The 23593-nt window shown below is 43.6% G+C and overlaps 1 protein-coding gene and 7 non-coding genes across 8 annotated transcripts in view; all 8 read left to right on the top strand.

Annotated features, from left to right (window-relative positions):
* The window catches only part of LOC119952151 (oocyte zinc finger protein XlCOF6-like), a 47377-nt gene extending 26115 nt beyond the window's left edge, over positions 1 to 21262 (top strand). Inside the window, exon 4 of the mRNA XM_038775741.1 lies at positions 19901 to 21262. Within this exon, the coding sequence (XP_038631669.1) occupies positions 19901 to 20618 (718 nt within the window). The 3' untranslated portion in view covers positions 20619 to 21262. The remainder of the gene's footprint in view (positions 1 to 19900) is intronic.
* On the top strand, positions 2008 to 2079 carry trnae-cuc. The gene has a single exon. It is a non-coding gene; the product is annotated as a tRNA-Glu (tRNA).
* Positions 3277 to 3348, top strand: trnae-uuc. The gene has a single exon. It is a non-coding gene; the product is annotated as a tRNA-Glu (tRNA).
* Positions 4545 to 4616, top strand: trnae-uuc. The gene has a single exon. It is a non-coding gene; the product is annotated as a tRNA-Glu (tRNA).
* On the top strand, positions 5806 to 5877 carry trnae-uuc. Its single transcript has one exon. It is a non-coding gene; the product is annotated as a tRNA-Glu (tRNA).
* On the top strand, positions 10659 to 10730 carry trnae-uuc. The gene has a single exon. It is a non-coding gene; the product is annotated as a tRNA-Glu (tRNA).
* On the top strand, positions 11929 to 12000 carry trnae-uuc. The gene has a single exon. It is a non-coding gene; the product is annotated as a tRNA-Glu (tRNA).
* Positions 14050 to 14121, top strand: trnae-cuc. Its single transcript has one exon. It is a non-coding gene; the product is annotated as a tRNA-Glu (tRNA).
* Positions 21263 to 23593: the final 2331 nt, after the last annotated feature.

Below are 23593 nucleotides of genomic sequence, written 5' to 3'. Positions count from 1 at the left end.
TCGTGTATTGTAGTGTATTGAAGCCTGTAGAATGGCACGGTGCTGTCTCTTGGTGATTTACGGTTATTGTGCTATGCGGACTGTTCATGGACCAAGTTTCGTCTGTTTCTTTGCAATGGTGAAATGACAGTGATTTTGCGGTATTTTACCTATTTACTGTTTTATGTTGGTGTTTTGTATTTTGTTTTTATGTATACGGAAGAATTATTGAACAATTCAAGATGTAAAACTTGTCTGCAGGTTGTGTTTCTCTGAGTTTCTGTTGTTTTGGCTGTAACTCTGTTTCCAGACCTGGTGTTTTGTATGGTGACTGCCTTTTTCTAACTTTGCAGCCAGAACTTATCCAAGGTTGTACATTCCTGCTACCGGTTTGATGAAGGGCAGCAGTAGCCTGCTGGAAGGGGTGGATTTTGGTTGGCATGCTGCCGGGCTGAAGGTGGAGGAGAGCTCAGTCTTGCAGTCTTTGAACTAGACGGGGTCGGGAGACCAGGTTTTGGTACTGTGGGAGAGGCCAGGCAGGGGCCCAATTGACTGTGTAATTCAGAGGTCTTATCAGGGTATCTCATAACCTACTGGTGACTCCTGTGTTTGTTTGTTTTTAATATATTTTATTACAAACATGGATCAACGCAGGTTACAGCAAATAAACACCCCGGGAAACATACTTCCCAGCAATCAACTATACAATGTGTACAGATTTCCCCCCATTTTCACCCACCCCCCCCCCCCCCACCCCCCACCCCACGACAAACAGCCCCTCACACATAGTCACAAACATCCCCCACCTTTCCTCAAAGCCCGCTGAAGAGCCCCTTAACTCATACTTTATATTTTCTAACCACAGGAAGTCATACGGGTCACACAACCAAGCCGCCATCCCCAATGGCCATGCCGACCACCACTTTAGCAAAATTTGCTGCCGTGCAATCAGAGAGGTGACGCCACAACATCGACTTTCGACATCTGCATGAAACCCAAAATATTGCCACCAAAGGGTCCCGGTCCACCTCCTCCTCCACAATCTTGGCTAAGACCGCGAACTCTCCTGCCCAGAATCTTCCCAATTTTTTGCAATCACAAAACATGTACACCTAATTCGCTGGCCCCCACCCACACCTCTCACACTGATCTGCTACCCCCTGGAAGAAGCCACTCATTCTCGCCTGAGTCATATGCACCCTGTGCACCACCTTAAACTGTTCAGGCACAACCTTGCACAAGAGGGGGTCCCGTTTATCCTATGCAGTGCCTCATTCCATTCTCCCCAATTGATCTCCCCTCCCAACTCTGCTTCCCATTTCTCCTTGATCTTCACCACCAGTCGCCTCTCTGCTCCCCCAGCCACTTGTATATATATCCCAAATTCTTCCCTCCACTTCCGCATCCTGAAGCAACAGCCGCACCAGCAGGGTGACCTGTGTTTGTGGCTGCAACTTGTTTGGGGACAATGCAGGGTGCTGATGTTTTTCTTTTGAACTGATGTTAGTCTCTGTGTAACTGGTGAGGAATTGTATGTTTGCTATCGTCTTATTGTTTTTTCCCCAGCGGCTGTGTGCTTACCAAATGTGGCCCCTGAAACAGGGGAGTTTGTGTGTGTTCAGCAAACGCGATAGTTTCACTTCGGTAAAAGATCAACCAAAATTGGGAACTATTCAAATTTTGATCAAAACGTAATTGCGAAAAACAATGTATTTACCAATTGAAATGAGTTATTACTAATTACTGATAATGTCCGCCGGATGTTGCGTTGTAAGTTTCACAGGAGCCACAGTGAGAAGGTTGGTGGGTTTTGTAAGTTGGAAGTGACACATGAGCAGCTTGTTGGGCTGTTTCGTCTCACTGTCGATTTCATGTTCCAGCAAACGGCAATCGGTGTTCTGATTGGCTGAAGATGTCACTTATGTTCATTCTAAACATGGAAGTTTTTATATTTCTAATGAAAGCTCGGACATGAATATAAAAGGTGAATGATATAGTGTCAGGCGGTATAGCTTTTACGTGTCAGTTTCCCTGGTGGTCTAGTGGTTAGGATTCGGTGCTCTCACCGCCGTGGCCCGGGTTCAATTCCCGGTCAGGGAATGATAAATTATTGTTGTCCACAAAACTGTTCAACGAAGCTGTATCGCAGTTTCACAGAAAGGAGCTCTGCTGGAATCAGGTAATTGACATTTGTTATTTCGCGTGAGAGCTGGCAAAGTTACAAGTGCACAGGTCAACAATAAACACAGAGGCAGGAAGAAATGGGCTGTGATTGGTGCAAAGGAAGAGAGATTGTGAAGCAGCAGAAATCTGGCTGGTGTTGAGCCAGCTTTTATTGCTCACACAAACAAAATTATCTCCCAGATCTGGTTCCAAATCTTGGGTGTGATGACAAGAAAACTTCTAACTGAAATTATTCAGTCCATTGAGGTCACAGGAGCTGAATAAAACAGAAGAAGCTCAAAGGTAGTGCCACTCACTGAGGAATTGTGGAAATGTTGCTGGGAGGTTAAGTGAGCTGAATATAAGCAACCTGCATGTTTCTGAGACTGTGCTCGGTGTATTGGGAGGTTTTCTCCTGGTTGGAGTGTCCCCGGGATGGGCAGTAACCAGCTGATTGAAGCTGCAGTCTCCACGTTCTACTGGCAGCGGGTGAATGGAGAGTTTGGGTAAAATCCTGCTGCTTGCCCCTCACTCAGCCACTGTGGAGCCGGGCAAGAATTAATCTCATTCAAAACTTGTGGAAGTGTAAATGTCACAAGGCTGTGAGATGACGTATTGTGCTAATGTTTAACAACAAATTGGAACGAGGAAGCTTTGCCTCATAGTTACAGATGAGTACGTTTTAATGTTCTGCACAGTATGAAACAGGGGAGTTTGTGTATGTTCAGCAAACGCGATAGTTTCACTTCGGTAAAAGATCAACCAAAATTGGGAACTATTCAAATTTTGATCAAAACGTAATTGCGAAAAACAATGTTTTTAACAATTGAAATGAGTTCTTACTAATTACTGATAATGTCCGCCGGATGTTGCGTTGTAAGTTTCACAGGAGCCACAGTGAGAAGGTTGGTGGGTTTTGTAAGTTGGAAGTGACACATGAGCAGCTTGTTGGGCTGTTTCGTCTCACTGTCGATTTCATGTTCCAGCAAACGACAATCGGTGTTCTGATTGGCTGAAGATTTCTCTTATGTTCATTCTGAACATGGAAGTTTTTATATTTCTAATGAAAACTCGGACATTAATATAAAAGGTGAATGATATAGTGTCAGGCGGTATAACTTTTGTGTGTCAGTTTCCCTGGTGGTCTAGTGGTTAGGATTTGGCGCTTTCATCGCCGTGGCCTGAGTTCGATTCCCGGTCAGGGAATGATAAATTATTGTTGTCCACAAAACTGTTCAACGAAGCTGTATCACAGTTTCACAGAAAGGAGCTCTGCTAGAATGAGTTAATTGACAGTTGTAGTTTCGCGTGAGAGCTGGCAAAGTTACAAATGCACAGGTCAACAATAAACACAGAGGCAGGAAGAAATGGGCCGTGATTGGCTGCAAACGAAGAGAGATTATGAAGCAGCAGAAATCTGGCCGGTGTTGAGCCAGCTTTTATTGCTCACACAAACAAAATTATCTCCCAGACTGGTTCCAAACCTTGGGTGTGATGACAAGAAAACTTCTAACTGAAATTATTCAGTCCATTGAGGTCACAGGAGCTGAATAAAACAGAAGAAGCTCAAAGGTAGTGCCACTCTCTGAGGAATTGTGGAAATGTTGCTGGGAGGTTAAGTGAGCTGAATATAAGCTACCTGCATGTTTCTGAGCCTGTGCTCGGTGTATTGGGAGGTTTGCCCTGGTTAGAGTGTCCCCGGGATGGGCAGTAACCAGCTGATTGAAGCTGCAGTCTCCACGTTCTGCTGGCAGCGAGTGAATGGAGAGTTTGGGTAAAATCCGGCTGCTTGCCCCTCACTCACCCACTGTGGAGCCGGGCAAGAATTAATCTCATTCAAACCTCCTGGAAGTGTAAATTTCACAAGGCTGTGAGGTGACGTATTTTGCTAATGTTTAACAACAAATTGGAACGAGGAAGCTTTGCCTCATAGTTACAGATGAGTACATTTTAATGTTCTGCACAGTATGAAACAGGGGAGTTTGTGTGTGTTCAGCAAACGTGATAGTTTCACTTCGGTAAAAGATCAACCAAAATTGGGAACTATTCAAATTTTGATCAAAACGTAATTGCGAAAAACAATGTATTTAACAATTGAAATGAGTTCTTACTAATTACTGATAATGTCCGCCGGATGTTGCGTTGTAAGTTTCACAGGAGCCACAGTGAGAAGGTTGGTGGGTTTTGTAAGTTGGAAGTGACACATGAGCAGCTTGTTGGGCTGTTTCGTCTCACTGTCGATTTCATGTTCCAGCAAACGGCAATCGGTGTTGTGATTGGCTGAAGATGTCACTTATGTTCATTCTAAACATGGAAGTTTGTATATTTCTAATGAAACTCGGACATGAATATAAAAGGTGAATGATATAGTGTCAGGCGGTATAACCTTTTGCGTGTCAGTTTCCCTGGTGGTCTAGTGGTTAGGATTCGGCGCTTTCACCGCCGTGACCCGGGTTCGATTCCCGGTCAGGGAATGATAAATTATTGTTGTCCACAAAACTGTTCAACGAAGCTGTTTCACAGAAAGGAGCTCTGCTAGAATGAGTTAATTGACAGTTGTAGTTTCGCGTGAGAGCTGGCAAAGTTACAAATGCACAGGTCAACAATAAACACAGAGGCAGGAAGAAATGGGCCGTGATTGGCTGCAAACGAAGAGAGATCATGAAGCAGCAGAAATCTGGCCGGTGTTGAGCCAGCTTTTATTGCTCACACAAACAAAATTATCTCCCAGACTGGTTCCAAACCTTGGGTGTGATGACAAGAAAACTTCTAACTGAAATTATTCAGTCCATTGAGGTCACAGGAGCTGAATAAAACAGAAGAAGCTCAAAGGTAGTGCCACTCTCTGAGGAATTGTGGAAATGTTGCTGGGAGGTTAAGTGAGCTGAATATAAGCTACCTGCATGTTTCTGAGCCTGTGCTCGGTGTATTGGGAGGTTTTCTCCTGGTTGGAGTGTCCCCGGGATGGGCAGTAACCCGCTGATTGAAGCTGCAGTCTCCGCGTTCTGCTGGCAGCGAGTGAATGGAGAGTTTGGGTAAAATCCTGCTGCTTGCCCCTCACTCACCCACTGTGGAGCCGGGCAAGAAATAATCTTATTCAAAACTTGTGGAAGTGTAAATGTCACAAGGCTGTGAGATGACGTATTGTGCTAATGTTTAACAACAAATTGGAACGAGGAAGCTTTGCCTCATAGTTACAGATGAGTACGTTTTAATGTTCTGCACAGTATGAAACAGGGGAGTTTGTGTGTGTTCAGCAAACGTGATAGTTTCACTTCGGTAAAAGATCAACCAAAATTGGGAACTATTCAAATTTTGATCAAAACGTAATTGCGAAAAACAATGTATTTAACAATTGAAATGAGTTCTTACTAATTACTGATAATGTCCGCCGGATGTTGCGTTGTAAGTTTCACAGGAGCCACAGTGAGAAGGTTGGTGGGTTTTGTAAGTTGGAAGTGACACATGAGCAGCTTGTTGGGCTGTTTCGTCTCACTGTCGATTTCATGTTCCAGCAAACGGCAATCGGTGTTGTGATTGGCTGAAGATGTCACTTATGTTCATTCTAAACATGGAAGTTTGTATATTTCTAATGAAAACTCAGACATGAATATAAAAGGTGAATGATATAGTGTCAGGCGGTATAACTTTTGCGTGTCAGTTTCCCTGGTGGTCTAGTGGTTAGGATTCGGCGCTTTCACCGCCGTGGCCCGGGTTCGATTCCCGGTCAGGGAATGATAAATTATTGTTGTCCACAAAACTGTTCAACGAAGCTGTATTGCAGTTTCACAGAAAGGAGCTCTGCAAGAATGAGTTAATTGACAGTTGTAGTTTCGCGTGAGAGCTGGCAACGTTACAAATGCACAGGTCAACAATAAACACAGAGGCAGGAAGAAATGGGCCATGATTGGCTGCAAACGAAGAGAGATTATGAAGCAGCAGAAATCTAGCCGGTGTTGAGCCAGCTTTTATTGCTCACACAAACAAAATTATCTCCCAGACTGGTTCCAAATCTTGGGTGTGATGACAAGAAAACTTCTAACTGAAATGATTCAGTCCATTGAGGTCACAGGAGCTGAATAAAACAGAAGAAGCTCAAAGGTAGTGCCACTCACTGAGGAATTGTGGAAATGTTGCTGGGAGGTTAAGTGAGCTGAATATAAGCTACCTGCATGTTTCTAAGCCTGTGCTCGGTGTATTGGGAGGTTTGCCCTGGTTAGAGTTTCCCCGGGATGGGCAGTAACCTGCTGATTGAAGCTGCAGTCTCCGGGTTCTGCTGGCAGCGAGTGAATGGAGAGTTTGGGTAAAATCCTGCTGCTTGCCCCTCACTCACCCACTGTGGAGCCGGGCAAGAATTAATCTCATTCAAAACTTGTGGAAGTGTAAATGTCACAAGGCTGTGAGATGACGTATTGTGCTAATGTTTAACAACAAATTGGAACGAGGAAGCTTTGCCTCATAGTTACAGATGAGTACGTTTTAATGTCCTGTACAGTATGAAACAGGGGAGTTTGTGTGTGTTCAGCAAACGCGATAGTTTCACTTAGGTAAAAGATCAACCAAAATTGGGAACTATTCAAATTTTGATCAAAACGTAATTGCGAAAAACAGTGTATTTAACAATTGAAATGAGTTCTTACTAATTACTGATAATGTCCGCCGGATGTTGCGTTGTAAGTTTTTTTAAAATTTAGATTACCCAATTATTTTTTTCAATTAAGGGGCAATTTAGCGTGGCCAAACCACCTACTCTGCACATTTTTTGGGTTGTGGGGGCGAAACCAACGCAGACACGCGGAGAATGTGCAAACTCCACACAGACATTGACCCAGAGCCGGGATCGAACCTGGGACCTCCGTTCCGTGAGGCGGTTGTGCTAACCACTAGGCCACCGTGCTGCCCCAGAGAAGGAAATAAGATAGTAATTTTAAAATTTCAGCGGTGATAAATCAATTTTTGGAGGCTCACCACACTGCAGAGACAGTTGTTAGCCCTTTATTCCTTTAACAAGGTGTACCCTTTCTGTCTAGAGAAAATGGTCCTTCTCCCCATCCCCCCACACGCATGCGGATGATGTACGTGGTGCAACCATCAAAAGCAACAAGCAGACGTGGCTGTTCGTTCCTGCGTTTCCTCGAGTCATAACTCGTCTTTTCTTCAGCTTTTTGTGCATCTTGATTAGTTCTTTTACCTACTCAGGTCAGTGAATAGCTCTAGAGCAGGTGCAATTACGGTTTTGTATAGGTTTTTTGGCGATATTTAATGAAATATTTATATGGGATGTAGTAAGAGTGAAGCCTGGATGATCAGAGGACTGCTATGACATTTAATCTCGGAATAGGAGACATTTATTCCTTAACATGCTAATATTCGAATACAGATACCACTAATTTGCAAGTCTATGATATAAATTGCACAAAATTATCAGTGGAGAATCAGTGTGAAATAATTTGATACGAAGGAACAAAGAAATGAAATATGGTTTATCCGTCTGCAACTGACCGATTGTTTACCATTTTCTTCCCATTTTCTCATGCGTCTTACGGTTTTTGAGATAGAAAATGAAATGTTACGAGTATTTTGTGTACAACCGAGTGGAGCACAGAACAGGAAAAAAAGAGGGCCAGAGTCGAAGAAGAGTCCCATCAAAGAGGGGCATTAGATGCATGGATAAAAAGAAGTAAAGAAGAAGTAGGAGAACCTGGAGAAGTAAAAGATGATGTGGGTGCAGAGAAGGATTTTTCTGATACGGATTCAGCTCGGTCAGAACATAATACTCTCTCTCCTCAGTCTCGTTGTCAGGATGATGATCCATGTGAAGAAAATAAAGAAGATATTTGCATATTTTTGCAAAGAAGCGATTTTGGCTGTTTGAAGAAACCGATTCCAGATCATTTGAAGATGACAATATTACAACATGGCCCTGAAAGATATCAGAATAAAAGTGGTCCATTTGCTGAGAAGGATGGGAGATCATTTTCCAAACAGTGGTTTGATAAAGTTTCCACAAATGGAGAAATTGTGGAGAGAAAATGGTTGTTATACTCTCCATATCGGAAAGCATGCTACTGTTTTGTTTGCTTTTTGTTTTCAAAGGAGCATTTGTCGTCTGTGTCAAACTTTGGAAAGGAAGACGGTTTCTCCACTTGGAGAAAATTAAATCCAACAATACCTGACCATGAGAAAAGCCCTTCTCATAGAGCTCACATGAGGGAATACCTGAACCTTGTAGTTCGACTCCATCATTCAACTACGATAGATGCTGAACTTCAACAGCAAATGTCTGCTGAAAAGAAAAGATGGAAAGCTATAACTGAACGGATTGTCGAGGTTATATCCTTTCTGGCAAAACAGAATCTGGCCTATCGTGGACATCGAGGAGAAGGAATATCTGGGTTATCAGAGCCAGGGGAGACAGTCAGTGAAAATACAGGAAACTTTCTAGCAACAATCAGACTTTTGGCCAAATATGATGACATCTTAGCAAAACACTTGCAGAGAGGGAAAGAGAAACCAAAAAGTGTCACCTACTTGTCCAACATAATTCAAAACGAAATAATCAATCTTCTTGGTGAAACTGTCAAGAAAAATATAATTTCCGAAATTAAGGACGCAAAATATTTTAGCATAATGCTGGATTCAACTCCAGATATTGCCCATGAAGATCAGGTTTCTGAAATTCTGCGTTATGTTCATATTGATGAAAACAGAAAAGTAGAAATAAAGGAGACATTTCTGGGATTTTTTCAAGTCAACAAGAAAGATGCAGTCAGCCTGGTAAATAAAATTCAGGAAAAATTGGAAGAAGACAAAATTTCCATGAATGACTGTCGTGGTCAAGCATATGATAACGCAAGCAGTTATGGCTGGAGTGAGAGGAGGTGTTCAACAAAAAATTCTTGAAGTTAACCCAAAAGCTGTGTTTGTGAACTGCGAGAACCACAGCCTCAATTTGGCCTGTGTCCATGCAAGTGAGGTGCAACCTGTTGTTACATTTTTTGGTATTCTAGAAAAACTCTTTATTTTTTTTTCTTCATCTACTTCTCGTTGGGAAGTGTTAAAATCATTTGTCACTCGGACTGTGAAAAGACAGTGTGACACAAGATGGAGTTCCAGCCATGATGCTGTGCAAGTAATCCACGAAGAGTGTGACAACGTTATTGCAAGCCTTCAACACCTGCTGGAAGGAGAATTTTCAAGGGAAACTAAATCTGATGCAGGATCGCTACTTAACTCTATTCAACAGTTCCCGTTTATAGCTTTATTAAATTTTTGGTACTCAGTTTTATCATCAGTGGAGAAAGTCTCAAAACGTTTGCAGGATCCGAAAATGGGGTTCCATGAAGCTTCTTGTGATCTGAGAGGACTTATTCATATCTTGAATTTGAAGAATGACGAAATTATCCACAATGCAATAGATTTAGCCAATGAATATTGTGAAAATTGGGGAATACCAATTGCACGAACAAGGAGAAGAAGAAGAATGCCTGGAGAGTCAGCAAGAGATAGTGGACTGACGGCACAAGAAGAAATGAATAGAGTAACGGTAGAGATTGTGAACAGATTAAAAACTGAAATTGAAGACCGCAGTGTCCGTCTTCAAAGACTCAGTGACCGATTTTCTTTTCTTCTGAACTTGAATTCAGCAGTGATTGAAGATGAACAAGAAAGAGAGAAATTTAAAAAGGAATGTTCAGACTTTGCAAATTATTATGACAATGATGTGGTTGCAATTCAGTTATATGACGAAATTATTGATTTTGTGATGCTCCTTCGAGCTGGAGGGAATAGAGTTCCCCCTGATCCTAAAGATGCTCTGGAGTCTTTACTGCAGTATGGGAGGGATGTCTTTCCGACGCTGTGTGCTTCATACAGATTACTGCTTACAATCGCATTTTCAGTCGCAAGCTGTGAAAGGTCATTTTCAAAACTGAAATTAATAAAAACATATCTGAGGTCTTCTATGTCACAGGAGCGACTGACCAACCTGGCTTTAATAAGCATTGAAAAAAAATTTCTCACAGCTGATGAAAAAAGTGAAGTAGTTCAGGTGTTTTGTGACAGGAGGTATCATTTGGGAAAAGAACTTAATAAATTTGATTGATTAATATTAAAATCGAATAAAGCGTTTATTTCATGTTTCATCTGTGTTTATATATTCAAAATGTTTTCCTTTCTCATAATATTAGGCCTTATACTTGAGTCTTTGGGGCATATAATCAAGATTTGCCCCGGGCATCACCAGACCTCTGCACGCCGCTGGTTTCACAGGAGCCACAGTGAGAAGGTTGGTGGGTTTTGTAAGTTGGAAGTGACACATGAGCAGCTTGTTGGGCTGTTTCGTCTCACTGTCGATTTCATGTTCCAGCAAACGGCAATCGGTGTTGTGATTGGCTGAAGATGTCACTTATGTTCATTCTAAACATGGAAGTTTGTATATTTCGAATGAAAACTCGGACATGAATATAAAAGGTGAATGATATAGTGTCAGGCGGTATAACTTTTGCGTGTCAGTTTCCCTGGTGGTCTAGTGGTTAGGATTCGGCGCTTTCACCGCCGTGGCCCGGGTTCGATTCCCGGTCAGGGAATGATAAATTATTGTTGTCCACAAAACTGTTCAACGAAGCTGTATCGCAGTTTCACAGAAAGGAGCTCTGCTAGAATCAGTTAATTGACATTTGTAGTTTCACGTGAGAGCTGGCAAAGTTACAAATGCACAGGTCAACAATAAACACAGAGGCAGGAAGAAATGGGCCGTGATTGGCTGCAAACGAAGAGAGATTATGAAGCAGCAGAAATCTGGCCGGTGTTGAGCCAGCTTTTATTGCTCACACAAACAAAATTATCTCCCAGATCTGGTTCCAAATCTTGGGTGTGATGACAAGAAAACTTCTAACTGAAATTAGTCAGTCCATTGAGGTCACAGGAGCTGAATAAAACAGAAGAAGCTCAAAGGTAGTGCCACTCACTGAGGAATTATGGAAATGTTGCTGGGAGGTTAAATGAGCTGAATATAAGCTACCTGCATGTTTCTGAGCCTGTGCTCGGTGTATTGGGAGGTTTGCTCATGGTTGGAGTGTCCCCGGGATGGGCAGTAACCAGCAGATTGAAGCTGCAGTCTCCACGTTCTGCTGGCAGCGAGTGAATGGAGAGTTTGGGTAAAATCCGGCTGCTTGCCCCTCACTCACCCACTGTGGAGCTGGGCAAGAATTAATCTCATTCAAACCTCCTGGAAGTGTAAATTTCACAAGGCTGTGAGATGACGTATTGTGCTAATGTTTAACAACAAATTGGAACGAGGAAGCTTTGCCTCATAGTTACAGATGAGTACGTTTTAATGTTCTGCACAGTATGAAACAGGGGAGTTTGTGTGTGTTCAGCAAACGCGATAGTTTCACTTAGGTAAAAGATCAACCAAAATTGGGAACTATTCAAATTTTGATCAAAACGTAATTGCGAAAAACAATGTATTTAACAATTGAAATGAGTTCTTACTAATTACTGATAATGTCCGCCGGATGTTGCGTTGCAAGTTTCACAGGAGCCACAGTGAGAAGGTTGGTGGGTTTTGTAAGTTGGAAGTGACACATGAGCAGCTTGTTGGGCTGTTTCGTCTCACTGTCGATTTCATGTTCCAGCAAACGGCAATCGGAGTTGTGATTGGCTGAAGATGTCACTTATGTTCATTCTAAACATGGAAGTTTGTATATTTCTAATGAAAACTCGGACATGAATATAAAAGGTGAATCATATAGTGTCAGGCGGTATAACTTTTGCGTGTCAGTCTCCCTGGTGGTCTAGTGGTTAGGATTCGGCGCTTTCACCGCCGTGGCCCGGGTTCGATTCCCGGTCAGGGAATGATAAATTATTGTTGTCCACAAAACTGTTCAACGAAGCTGTATCGCAGTTTCACAGAAAGGAGCTCTGCTAGAATCAGTTAATTGACATTTGTAGCTTTCGCGTGAGAGCTGGCAAAGTTACAAATGCACAGGTCAACAATAAACACAGAGGCAGGAAGAAATGGGCCATGATTGGCTGCAAACGAAGAGAGATTATGAAGCAGCAGAAATCTGGCCGGTGTTGAGCCAGCTTTTATTGCTCACACAAACAAAATTATCTCCCAGACTGGTTCCAAATCTTGGGTGTGATGACAAGAAAACTTCTTTTTTTTTAAATATAATTTTTATTGGAATCTTTTACAGAAAATATAAAACATAACGACAAACAATGAAATGCAACAAAATAACCCATAATAACTGTAACACCCCCAGACCATATGTATCCCATCCCCCCACCCCCCAACCCCAATGAACAACAAAAGAACATTAAAAATAAATTAAAATTAAATAAACAAACATAGTCATTGTCCGCCCCCCCCCCCCTTTCCCTCCCCCTTCCCCCCCCCTCCCCGCCGGGTTGCTGCTGCTACTGTCCCTGTACCCTATCGTTGAGCCAGAAAGTCGAGAAAAGGTTGCCACCGCCTAAAGAACCCTTGTACCGACCCTCTCAGGACGAATTTGACCTTCTCGAGCTTAATGAAACCCGCCATGTCATTGATCCAGGTCTCCACGCTTGGGGGCCTCGCAACCTTCCATTGTAGCAAGATCCTTCGCCGGACTACTAGGGACGCAAAGGCCAGCACACCGGCCTCTTACGCCTCCTGCACTCCCGGCTCCACCCCAACCCCAAAAATCGCGAGTCCCCATCCTGGCTTGACCCTGGATCCCACCACCCTCGACACCGTCCTCGCCACCCCCTTCCAGAACTCCTCCAGTGCCGGGCATGCCCAGAACATATGGGCATGGTTCGCTGGACTCCCCGAGCACCTGACACACCTGTCTTCACCCCCAAAGAACCTACTCATCCTCGTCCCAGTCATGTGGGCCCGGTGCAGCACCTTGAATTGGATGAGGCTAAGCCGCGCACACGAGGAGGAAGAATTAACCCTCTCCAGAGCATCAGCCCATGTCCCGTCTTCGATCTGTTCCCCCAGTTCCCCGACAAGAAAACTTCTAACTGAAATTATTCAGTCCATTGAGGTCATAGGAACTGAATAAAACAGAAGAAGCTCAAAGGTAGTGCCACTCTCTGAGGAATTGTGGAAATGTTGCTGGGAGGTTAAGTGAGCTGAATATAAGCTACCTGCATGTTTCTGAGCCTGTGCTCGGTGTATTGGGAGGTTTGCTCCTGGTTAGAGTGTCTCCGGGATGGGCAGTAACCAGCAGATTGAAGCTGCAGTCTCCACGTTCTGCTGGCAGCGAGTGAATGGAGAGTTTGGGTATAATCCGGCTGCTTGCCCCTCACTCACCCACTGTGGAGCCGGGCAAGAATTAATCTCATTCTAACCTCCTGGAAGTGTAAATTTCACAAGGCTGTGAGATGACGTATTGTGCTAATGTTTAACAACAAATTGGAACGAGGAAGCTTTGCCTCATAGTTACAGATGAGTACGTTTTAATGTTCTGCACAGTATGAAACAGGGGAGTTTGTGTGTGTTCAGCAAACGTGATAGTTTCACTTCGGTAAAAGATCAACCAAAATTGGGAACTATTCAAATTTTGATCAAAACGTAATTGCAAAAAACAATGTTTTTAACAATTGAAATGAGTTCTTACTAATTACTGATGAATGCCCGCCGGATGTTGCGTTGTAAGTTTCACAGGAGCCACAGTGAGAAGGTTGGTGGATTTTGTAAATTGGAAGTGACACATGAGCAGCTTGTTGGGCTGTTTCGTCTCACTGTCGATTTCATGTTCCAGCAAACGGCAATCGGTGTTCTGATTGGCTGAAGATTTCTCTTATGTTCATTCTAAATATGGAAGTTTTTATATTTCTAATGAAAACCCGGACATGAATATAAAAGGTGAATGATATAGTGTCAGGCAGTATAACTTTTGCGTGTCAGTTTCCCTGGTGGTCTAGTGGTTAGGATTCGGCGCTCTCACCGCTGTGGCCTGGGTTCGATTCCCAGTCAGGGAATGATAAATTATTGTTGTCCACAAAACTGTTCAACGAAGCTGTATCGCAGTTTCACAGAAAGGAGCTCTGCTAGAATCAGTTAATTGACTATTGCAGTTTCGCGTGAGAGCTGGCAAAGTTACAAATGCACAGGTCAACAATAAACACAGAGGCAGGAAGAAATGGGCCGTGATTGGCTGCAAACGAAGAGAGATTATGAAGCAGCAGAAATCTGGCTGGTGTTGAGCCAGCTTTTATTGCACACACAAACAAAGTTATCTCCCAGATCTGGTTCCACATCTTGGGTGTGATGACAAGAAAACTTCTAACTGAAATTATTCAGTCCATTGAGGTCACAGGAGCTGAATAAAACAGAAGAAGCTCAAAGGTAGTGCCACTCACTGAGGAATTGTGGAAATGTTGCTGGGAGGTTAAGTGAGCTGAATATAAGCTACCTGCATGTTTCTGAGCCTGTGCTCGGTGTATTGGGAGGTTTGCTCCTGGTTAGAGTGTCCCCGGGATGGGCAGTAACCAGCAGATTGAAGCTGCAGTCTCCGCGTTCTGCTGGCAGCGAGTGAATGGAGAGTTTGGGTAAAATCCGGCTGCTTGCCCCTCACTCACCCACTGTGGAGCCGGGCAAGAATTAATCTCATTCAAACCTTCTGGAAGTGTAAATGTCACAAGGCTGTGAGATGACGTATTGTGCTAATGTTTAACAACAAATTGGAACGAGGAAGCTTTGCCTCATAGTTACAGATGAGTACGTTTTAATGTTCTGCACAGTATGAAACAGGGGAGTTTGTGTGTGTTCAGCAAACGCGATAGTTTCACTTAGGTAAAAGATCAACCAAAATTGGGAACTATTCAAATTTTGATCAAAACGTAATTGCGAAAAACAATGTATTTACCAATTGAAATGAGTTCTTACTAATTACTGATAATGTCCGCCGGATGTTGCGTTGTAAGTTTCACAGGAGCCACAGTGAGAAGGTTGGTGGATTTTGTAAGTTGGAAGTGACACATGAGCAGCTTGTTGGGCTGTTTCGTCTCACTGTCGATTTCATGTTCCAGCAAACGGCAATCGGTGTTGTGATTGGCTGAAGATGTCACTTATGTTCATTCTAAACATGGAAGTTTGTATATTTCTAATGAAAACTCGGACATGAATATAAAAGGTGAATCATATACTGTCAGGCGGTTTAAATTTTGCTCGTCAGTTTTATGGTGGTCTGGTGGTTAGGTTTCGGCGTTTTCACCGCCGCGGTGTGGGTTCGATTACCGGCCAGGGAATGATGAATTATTGTTGCCCACCAAACTGTTCAACGAAGCTGAATCACAGTTTCACAGAAAAGAGCTCTCCCTTAAATACTTAAGCAAAATTTGTCGTTTCAAGCCAGAGCTGGAAAAGTTACAAGTGCAGCTGGTCAACAATAAACACAGAGGCAGGTGGAAATGGACAGCGATTGGCTGCAAAGGAAGAGAGATTATGAAGCAGCGAAAATCTGGGTGGTGTTGAGCCAGCTTTTATTGCTCGCCCAGGCAAAATTATATCCCAGATCTGGGTCCAAATCTTGGGTGTGATGACAAGAAAACATCAAACTGAAATTATTCAGTCCATTGAGGTCACAGGAGCTGAATACAACAGAAGAAGCTCAAAGGTAGTGCCACTGACTGAGGGATTGTGGAAATGTTGCTGGGAGGTTAAGTGGGCCGGATATAATCTACCTGCATGTTTCTGAGCCTGTGCTCGGTGTATTGGGAGGTTTGCTCCTGGTTGGAGTGTCCCCGGGATGGGCAGTAACCCGCTGATTGAAGCTGCAGTCTCCGCGTTCTGCTGGCAGCGAGTGAATGGAGAGTTTAGGTAAAATCCTGCTGCTTGCCCCTCTCTCACCCACTGTGGAGCCGGGGTAGAAATAACCTCATTCAAAACATGTGGAAGTGTAAATGTAACAAAGCTGTGAGATGACGTATTGTGCTAATGTTTAACAACAAATCGGAATGAGGAAGCTTTGCCTCATAGTTACAGATGAGTACGTTTTGATGTTCTGCCCAGTATGAAGCAGGAGAGTTTGTGTGTGTTCAGCAAACGTGGTAGTCTCACTTCAGAAAAAGATCAACAAAAATTGGAAACTATTCAAATTTTGATCAACCCGTAATTGCGAGAAACAATGTATTTAACAATTGAAATGAGTTCTTACTAATTACTGATGAATGTCCGCCGGATGTTGCGTTGTAAGTTTCACAGGAGCCACAGGAGAAGGTTGGTGGGTTTTGTAAATTGGAAGTGACACATGAGCAGCTTGTTGGGCTGTTTCGTCTCACTGTCGATTTCATGTTGCAGCAAACGACAATCGGTGTTGTGATTGGCTGAAGATGTCACTTGTGTTCATTCTAATTGTATATTTCTAATGAAAACTCGGACATGAACATAAAAGGTGAATGATATAGTGTCAGATGGTTTTTACTTTTGCTTGTCAGTTTCCCTGGTGGTCTAGTGGTTAGGATTCGTGCTTTCACCGCCACGGCCCGGTTTCCCGGCCAGGGAATGATGAATTATTGTTGTCCACCAAACTGTTCAACGAAGCTGTATCACAGTTTCACAGAAAAGAGCTCTGCTAGAATCAGTTAAGTGACATTTGTAGTTTCACGTGTGAGCTGATATAATGTCAGCCGGGTTAAAATTCTACTTGTTAGTTTCCCTGGTGGTCTGGTGGTTTATATTCGGCGCTCTCACCGCTGCGGCCCGGGTTCGATTCTTGGTCAGGGAATTATGATTTATTGTTGTCCACCGAACCGTTCAACGAAGCTGAATCACAATTTCATAGAAAAGAGCTCTGCCTCAAAGAGTTAAGCGACCTTTGTCATTTCACGTCAGAGCTGGAAAAGTTACAAGTGCAGCAGGTCAACAATAAACACAGAGGCAGGAAGAAATGGACTGTGATTGGCTGCAAAGGAAGAGAGATTATGAAGCAGCGAAAATCTGGGTGGTGTTGGGCCAGCTTTTATTGCTCATTATCTGGCTGAATGATTCAGTGAATCCCTGTCCACATGCAGAGCAGGTGAATGGCTTCTCCCCAGTGTGAGCCCTTTGATGTGTCAGCAGGTGGGATGACTGAGTGAATCCCTTCCGACACACAGAGCAGTTGAGTGGCCTCTCCCCAGTGTGACAACATTGATGAGTTTCCAGCACAGATGGGGATCTGAATCCTTTCCCACAGTGCCCACATTTTCAGGGTTCCTCCATGGTGCGGGCATCCTTGGGACTCACCAGTTTTCATAATCAGTTGAAGCCTCGTCCACAGCAAAAACGTGCAGGATTTCTCTCCACTCTGAATGGTGCAATGTTTTTTCAGGCTGTGTAAGTGGGTAACACCAGGGCGGCACGGTGGTGCAGTGGTTAGCACTGGTTCGATCCCGGCCCCCTGTCTGTGTGGAGTTGCACATTCTCCACATGTCTGCGTGGGTCTCACCCCTACAACCCAAAGATGTGCAGGTTAGGTGGATTAGCCGCACTAAATTGCCCCTTAATTGGACAAAATAATTGGGTATTCTAAATTTATAAAACAAAGTAATTGGTTGATACTTTTTCCAATCAGTTCCTTGAAACGCAATTACCCAGGTGTGTGTGTGTCTTGGTGCTTTAAAATCTCTTGAGACAGACAAACATTTCTACTTCTAGATTCAAAGTCTGATGATATTCAGGTCACAAGGAATCAAGTGACTGTCAGACTCAGATGCAACATTAACTTTCAGATTGCTGTCTGTAAATCTTCACTTTCTAATATACTGTAAAATAAGATTATAAATATCATACTGTCAAATAAAATAAAAATTCAGAAGGCATTTCTAGTTTTGATGGAATATTTTTCTTCCCTCATTCCCCATAAGCTATAAATTTCCATCCCATACACTCTCCCTCCATTCTCACTCTGCTGTATCTAATATTCACCCATGATTAGACATATGGGGCAGTAGGGGAGAACTTTATTTCAGCAGTGAGTGCTGATGACTTGGAACTCACTACCTAGTGGTGCAAGTTGCGATGATAAGATTATTTGAAACTGAACATAGAAGGGCACCTGAAGGAAATAAACTTGCAGAGGTATGGTGATATCGAGGGGAAATGGAACAGCCTGAATTGTTCTGCAGAGTCGGCATGGACTCAAGTGACTGAATGGACTCCTCCTGTGCTGTAATAAAATAGAGAATTTATTCACAGAACTATATCAGAAGACAAGAAATAATAATAAATGGCTTAACCCCTTTAATGTGAACATTAGGAAAGAGACCATTCTTTTAGCCAAATAAATGTGTCAAGCTGAGGGAGCAAAGGATGTCAATGTCTTTAAGGGAGAGAGAGACCTGGGCCAAGCTTTCCAGAGTCTGCACCCTCCCTGGATTCACTTCCTTTCCCTTCAGTTGCTGTAAGTCCCCAATGTCCCCCCAGAATGAGAAAGGAAATGGAAAGGGGGAAACACTGAGCTCCCAGATGAGGAGGAAATTTTGGTCTGAAACTCATTGTCCAAGTTTCGAATTGTGACGTCACAATAGAGTCCTGCCTGAATCAACCAATAACAAATCACTCTGCTCCACGGTGACGTCTGCGTGTTCCAGTGCGCAGTCCCGTCCTCATTCTTCCCCCTCCCCCGTCACCTCCTCCAGACAAGGTTTCCAGGCAACCGGCTGAGGGCTCCCGCCAGAGCGAGAAGCCGCTCAGTGATCTCCCCCCAGGTCCGGTACTGCGCATGTTCAAAGGACGGGGTAGGTGCGCATGTGCAGGGAGTCCCCGCCCCCTTGACCCACATGTCGAGGTATTGACCAATGGTAAACTGGGAGGACCGGAAGGACTCTTCTCCGCCAGCCGATCAGAGTTCCATCATTGTCTGCCTGCGGAGTTTGGAAATTGCGCTTGTTGACCTGCTCATTCCTGCCCAGGAAAGCTGCTGCTCCTCACTCTGAATGAGCTTGAGCATCACACCTCCTGTCTCCAACATCTGTGAGTAAAACGCTTTCTTTTCTTCCCCTTTCCATTTCTTTTCTCATTCTCACCTTCAGTTGATCACTTGCAGCAACTGAAGGGAAAGGAAGTGAATCCAGGGAGGGTGCAGACTCTGCAAACCTTGGCCCAGGTCGCTCTCTCTTAAAGACATTGACATCCTTTGCTCCCTCAGCTTGACAATTTCTTGTCTGGCTAAAAGGATGGTCTCTTTCCCAATGCTCACAGCTCTGATTCTCCGCCCCTCCGAATCCACTCCCTGAAGACGACATATGGGGTAGTGTTTGGAGACTAGGCATTGGGGAATGAGAGAGGGAAAAATGTTCCATAGAAACGAGAGTTGTCCATTCTGAAATTCTATCCTGCACTTTTTTAACTCATTTTGTAAACTCTTTTTATAGGATATTAGAAGAGGAGGAATTACAGACCGAAAACTCAAAAGTAATTCTCGATGTGACGGAGTCACTCTATTCCTTGGGACCTGAATATCATTGGCCTTTGAATCTAGAAGGAGAAATGTTTATCTGTTCTGTCAGCTTCAAACTATTTGAATCATCAGTGTGACTGGAAAAGCACCGAGACACACACACCCGAGTGAGAGTGTTCCAGAACACTGACTGTGCAAAGAGTTTTAACCAGTTACACAGCCTGAAAAAAACATCACACGATTAACAGCGGAGAGAGACCGTACACGTGTTCTGTGTGTGGACAAGGCTTCAACTGATTGTCCGACCTGGAGAGACAGAAGGAGACCCAAAACATGGAGAACCCGTGGAAATGTGGGGACTGTGGGAAGGGATTCAGATCCCCATCTGTGCTGGAAGCTCATCGACGCATTCACACTGGGGAGAGGCCATTCACCTGCTCTGTGTGTGGGAAGGGATTTGCTGTGTTATCCAACCTGCGGGCACACCAGCGAATTCACACCGGTGAGAAGCCATTCACATGCTCTCAATGTGGGAAGGGATTCAGTGATTCATCCAACTTGCGGAATCATCAGCTAATTCACACTGGGGAGCGACTGTTCACCTGCTCTCAGTGTGGGAAGAGATTCACTCAGATATCCCAGCTGAAGAGCCACCAACGGGTTCACACTGGCGAGAAGCCATTCACCTGCTCTCAGTGTGGGAAGGGATTCACTGAGTTATCCAGCCTGAAGAAACATCAGCGAGTTCACACTGGGGAGAGGCCGTTCACCTGCTCTCAGTGTGGGAAGGGATTCCGTGTTTCATCCGTACTAGTGAAACACCACCGGATTCACAGCGGAGAGAGGCCATTCACCTGCTCTGCTTGTGGGAAGGGATTTACTGAGCTATCCATATTGAAGAAACACCAGCGAGTTCACACTGGGGAGAGGCCATACACCTGCTCTCAGTGTGGGAAGAGATTCACTCGGTCAGACACCCTGCAGTCACATCAGCGAGTTCACACTGGGGAGAGGTCGTTCACCTGCTCTCAGTGTGGGAAAGGATTTATTCACTCATCCAGCCTGTGGACACACCAACGACTACACACTGGATAGAGGCCACTCGTGCTCTCAGCCTGGGAAGGAAATATGTGATTCATTGCACCTGCTGAGACACCAACAAGTTCACAATTGATTACAGGAGTTGGATTCTGTTATTGTTTCTGCTCTCAATTACACCCAGGACTGCATTTTGTTCATTCTGACAGTTGATCAATGGGGACGATCAGACGGTTTCTTTCTACTGGACTGGCTGGTCTCACGACGTTGCCTCCAGTCTCATTGAGACTTGTTGCAATTGCCTGGTTCTAAATGTCACGAGAATCACAGAGCGAAAGAGTGTTTGTAAGTTTGAAGATATTTAGTTCCCATTTCTATTTGGAACCTCCAAAGCATGCCACCTTGCCATGGAGATGGGCTGTGGTGGTTATATGTTTTTTTTCTGTTTGATTTATTTGGGTGTTCCTCAGAAGAAAACTATGAGGGTGAGGGGCAAGTTGTTTGAAGTGGATAGGGACACTGATGGGAAACAGGGAATATCTAATATTAAAGGAAATATTACATATTTACCAGGTGGTCAGTTAGCTCAGTTGGCTTGAAGTTAAAACTCACCACTATTCTTAGAATTCCCCCTATACCAAAAAAAAGGTTGATATTCTAAATGGTGAACAGGGATTCTCACTCCCTGACTCCAATGCAGGCTTCTGTGGGTGCTATTCAGGTCAAACTATCTTTTCAAGTTATCCCCCGGTATAACCCATACCTTCACCTGAAGAATTTTACCTACTTACCCCTTAATAGCATTGATGTCCTGGGTCCTGCGTTATTAAGGAAGTGAAGTAAGCTAATAACCACTTTTTCAGGTTAAGTTATTTTATTATTATAATTTTTTCTTTTAAAAGCTGCAAACACTTTCTTTACAGAAAGGTAAAAAGATCTTGCTTCTGGATGCTGCTGCTGGATGCTTCAGGCCCACCTTGGCAATCGATCTTCTTAAAATCTGGTCTTCTTGAGTTGTATTCGCTGGTGAACTCGGTTGCTGTGTCCTGTTCTTCCCATGCACCGAGCTGTGAGAGCTGGCTCTGCTCTACCCTTTCTTCCGGTGGTTTATATTCTCTTTCGAAGAGTTATTAAGTTTTAACGACTTTATTGTAAATGGGCTTGTTTCACTTTGATAGTTTAAAAGTATCTTTGATGTAAACATCTTACTACAACTAATTATTCATTTTGGGCATATCGTCTCCTCTCAGATCTGATTAAAAAATGCTTTGGTTTCAATAGTTAACTTTTATTTCTGTGATTTCGAATCGTTTAATTTTCCAATTGTCCCCAGCTCATAACTTTGCCTTTGATTTTGACTTAAATGATGTTTCTCGTAGACAGGTCGTCTCCAATTTTCTTTTAATTGACTTGATGTTCGTAGAATTTTACACTTTAGAATTGACACCAAATTCGACTGGGCATCTTCCATCCTTTCCAGCTGTTTACTAAGAGAGTTTATTTCAATTAAGGTGTGAAACTTTGCTTTTAGCTGTATGCTAAAATTTAACTTGGTTATGACTTGAAAGACTTGCCTGTTTTAAACATTCGTCACTTAATGCAATTGAAACTCTCATCCATGCTTTTTCAGATGCTTCCTGTGGTAGTTACATTCCATGAAGGTGTGAGCCATTGTTTTAGCTTACCACATGAAACCTGTGTGTCTGCGAAACCTGCTTGTGAGCAAGAATCTGCATTTTATAACCCTGCTCTTTGCAGCTGCTATTAACCTTTTGTGGGATCTTTCCCTGTATCCTCTCAAACCAGATATTGCCAGACTTCCATGTTTCAAATGACACATTTTTCTGTATTTTCAAGAACAGGCTGGTTCATGATGCGGAGCGACGCCAACAGCATAGGTTCGATTCCCATACAGAGAGGTTATCCATGAAGGCCCTGCCTTCTCAACATTGCCACTCACCTGAAGTGTGGTGACCCTCAAGTTAAGTCATCACCAGTAAGCTCTCTCTCTCTTAAAGAGGAGAGCAGCCTATGGTCCTTTGGGACTTTGGTGACTTTCATTTTACAGAATACAACAAAAATAGATTCCTTTAAGGAACAGAAATCAAAGTTCAAGATCCCATTAGATCAAAGGAAACGGCTCTTGAAGTGACCAAAATAGAAATAAGCCTGAGCATTGGGAACTTGTTTGGAATTCAGCAAAGGAGAACCAAGAAACTGATTTTTTAAAAAAGAACACAAGAGCAAACTGACGAGAAACATACAAACCGACTGGAAAAGCTCTGATAGGAATGTGAAAAGGAAAAGATCAGTAACGACCAATGTGGGTCCATGCCAGACAGAGACAGGAGAGTTTATAATGGGGAATAAGGAAATGACAGAGAAACTAAACAATGTGTGTCTGTCTTCACGGAGGAAGATACAGAAATTGTCCTAGAAACGCACAGTAGCATTGTGGATAGGATAATCGCTTCACAGCTCCAGGGTCCCAGGTTCGATTCCGGCTTGGATCACTGTGTGGAGTCTGCACATCCTCGCCGTGTGTGCGTGGGTTTCCTCCGGGTGCTCCGGTTTCCTCCCACAGTCCAAAGATGTGCAGGTTAGGTGGATTGGCCATGATAAATTGCCCTTCGTGCCCAAAATTGCCCTTAGTGTTGGGTGGGGTTGCTGTGTTGTGGGGATATGGTGGAGGTGTAGGCTTGGGTAGGGTGCTCTTTTCAAGAGCCGGTGCAGACCCGATGGGCCGAATGGCCTCCTTCTGCACTGTAAATTCTATGAAACACCAGAGAACCAAGGGACCAGTGAGCACGAGGAACTGAAAGAGATTCGTATTAGTGAAAAAGTAGTACTGGAGAAATTAATGTGGTTGAAAGTTAACAAATCCCTAAAAGCTGATGCGCTACATCCCAGAGTGTTGAAAGAGGTGGCTGTAGAGATAGTGGATACATTGGTGATCATCTTTCAGTATTCTGTAGATTCTGGAATGGTTCCTGTAGATTGGAAGGTGGTAAATGTAACCCCACTATTTAAGG

Source organism: Scyliorhinus canicula, chromosome 17 (assembly GCF_902713615.1).
Source record: "Scyliorhinus canicula chromosome 17, sScyCan1.1, whole genome shotgun sequence".
Classification (NCBI taxonomy): domain Eukaryota; kingdom Metazoa; phylum Chordata; class Chondrichthyes; order Carcharhiniformes; family Scyliorhinidae; genus Scyliorhinus; species Scyliorhinus canicula.
The sequence above is the reverse complement of the archived record's forward strand: the minus strand, read 5'-3'. Positions and strand labels throughout refer to the sequence as shown.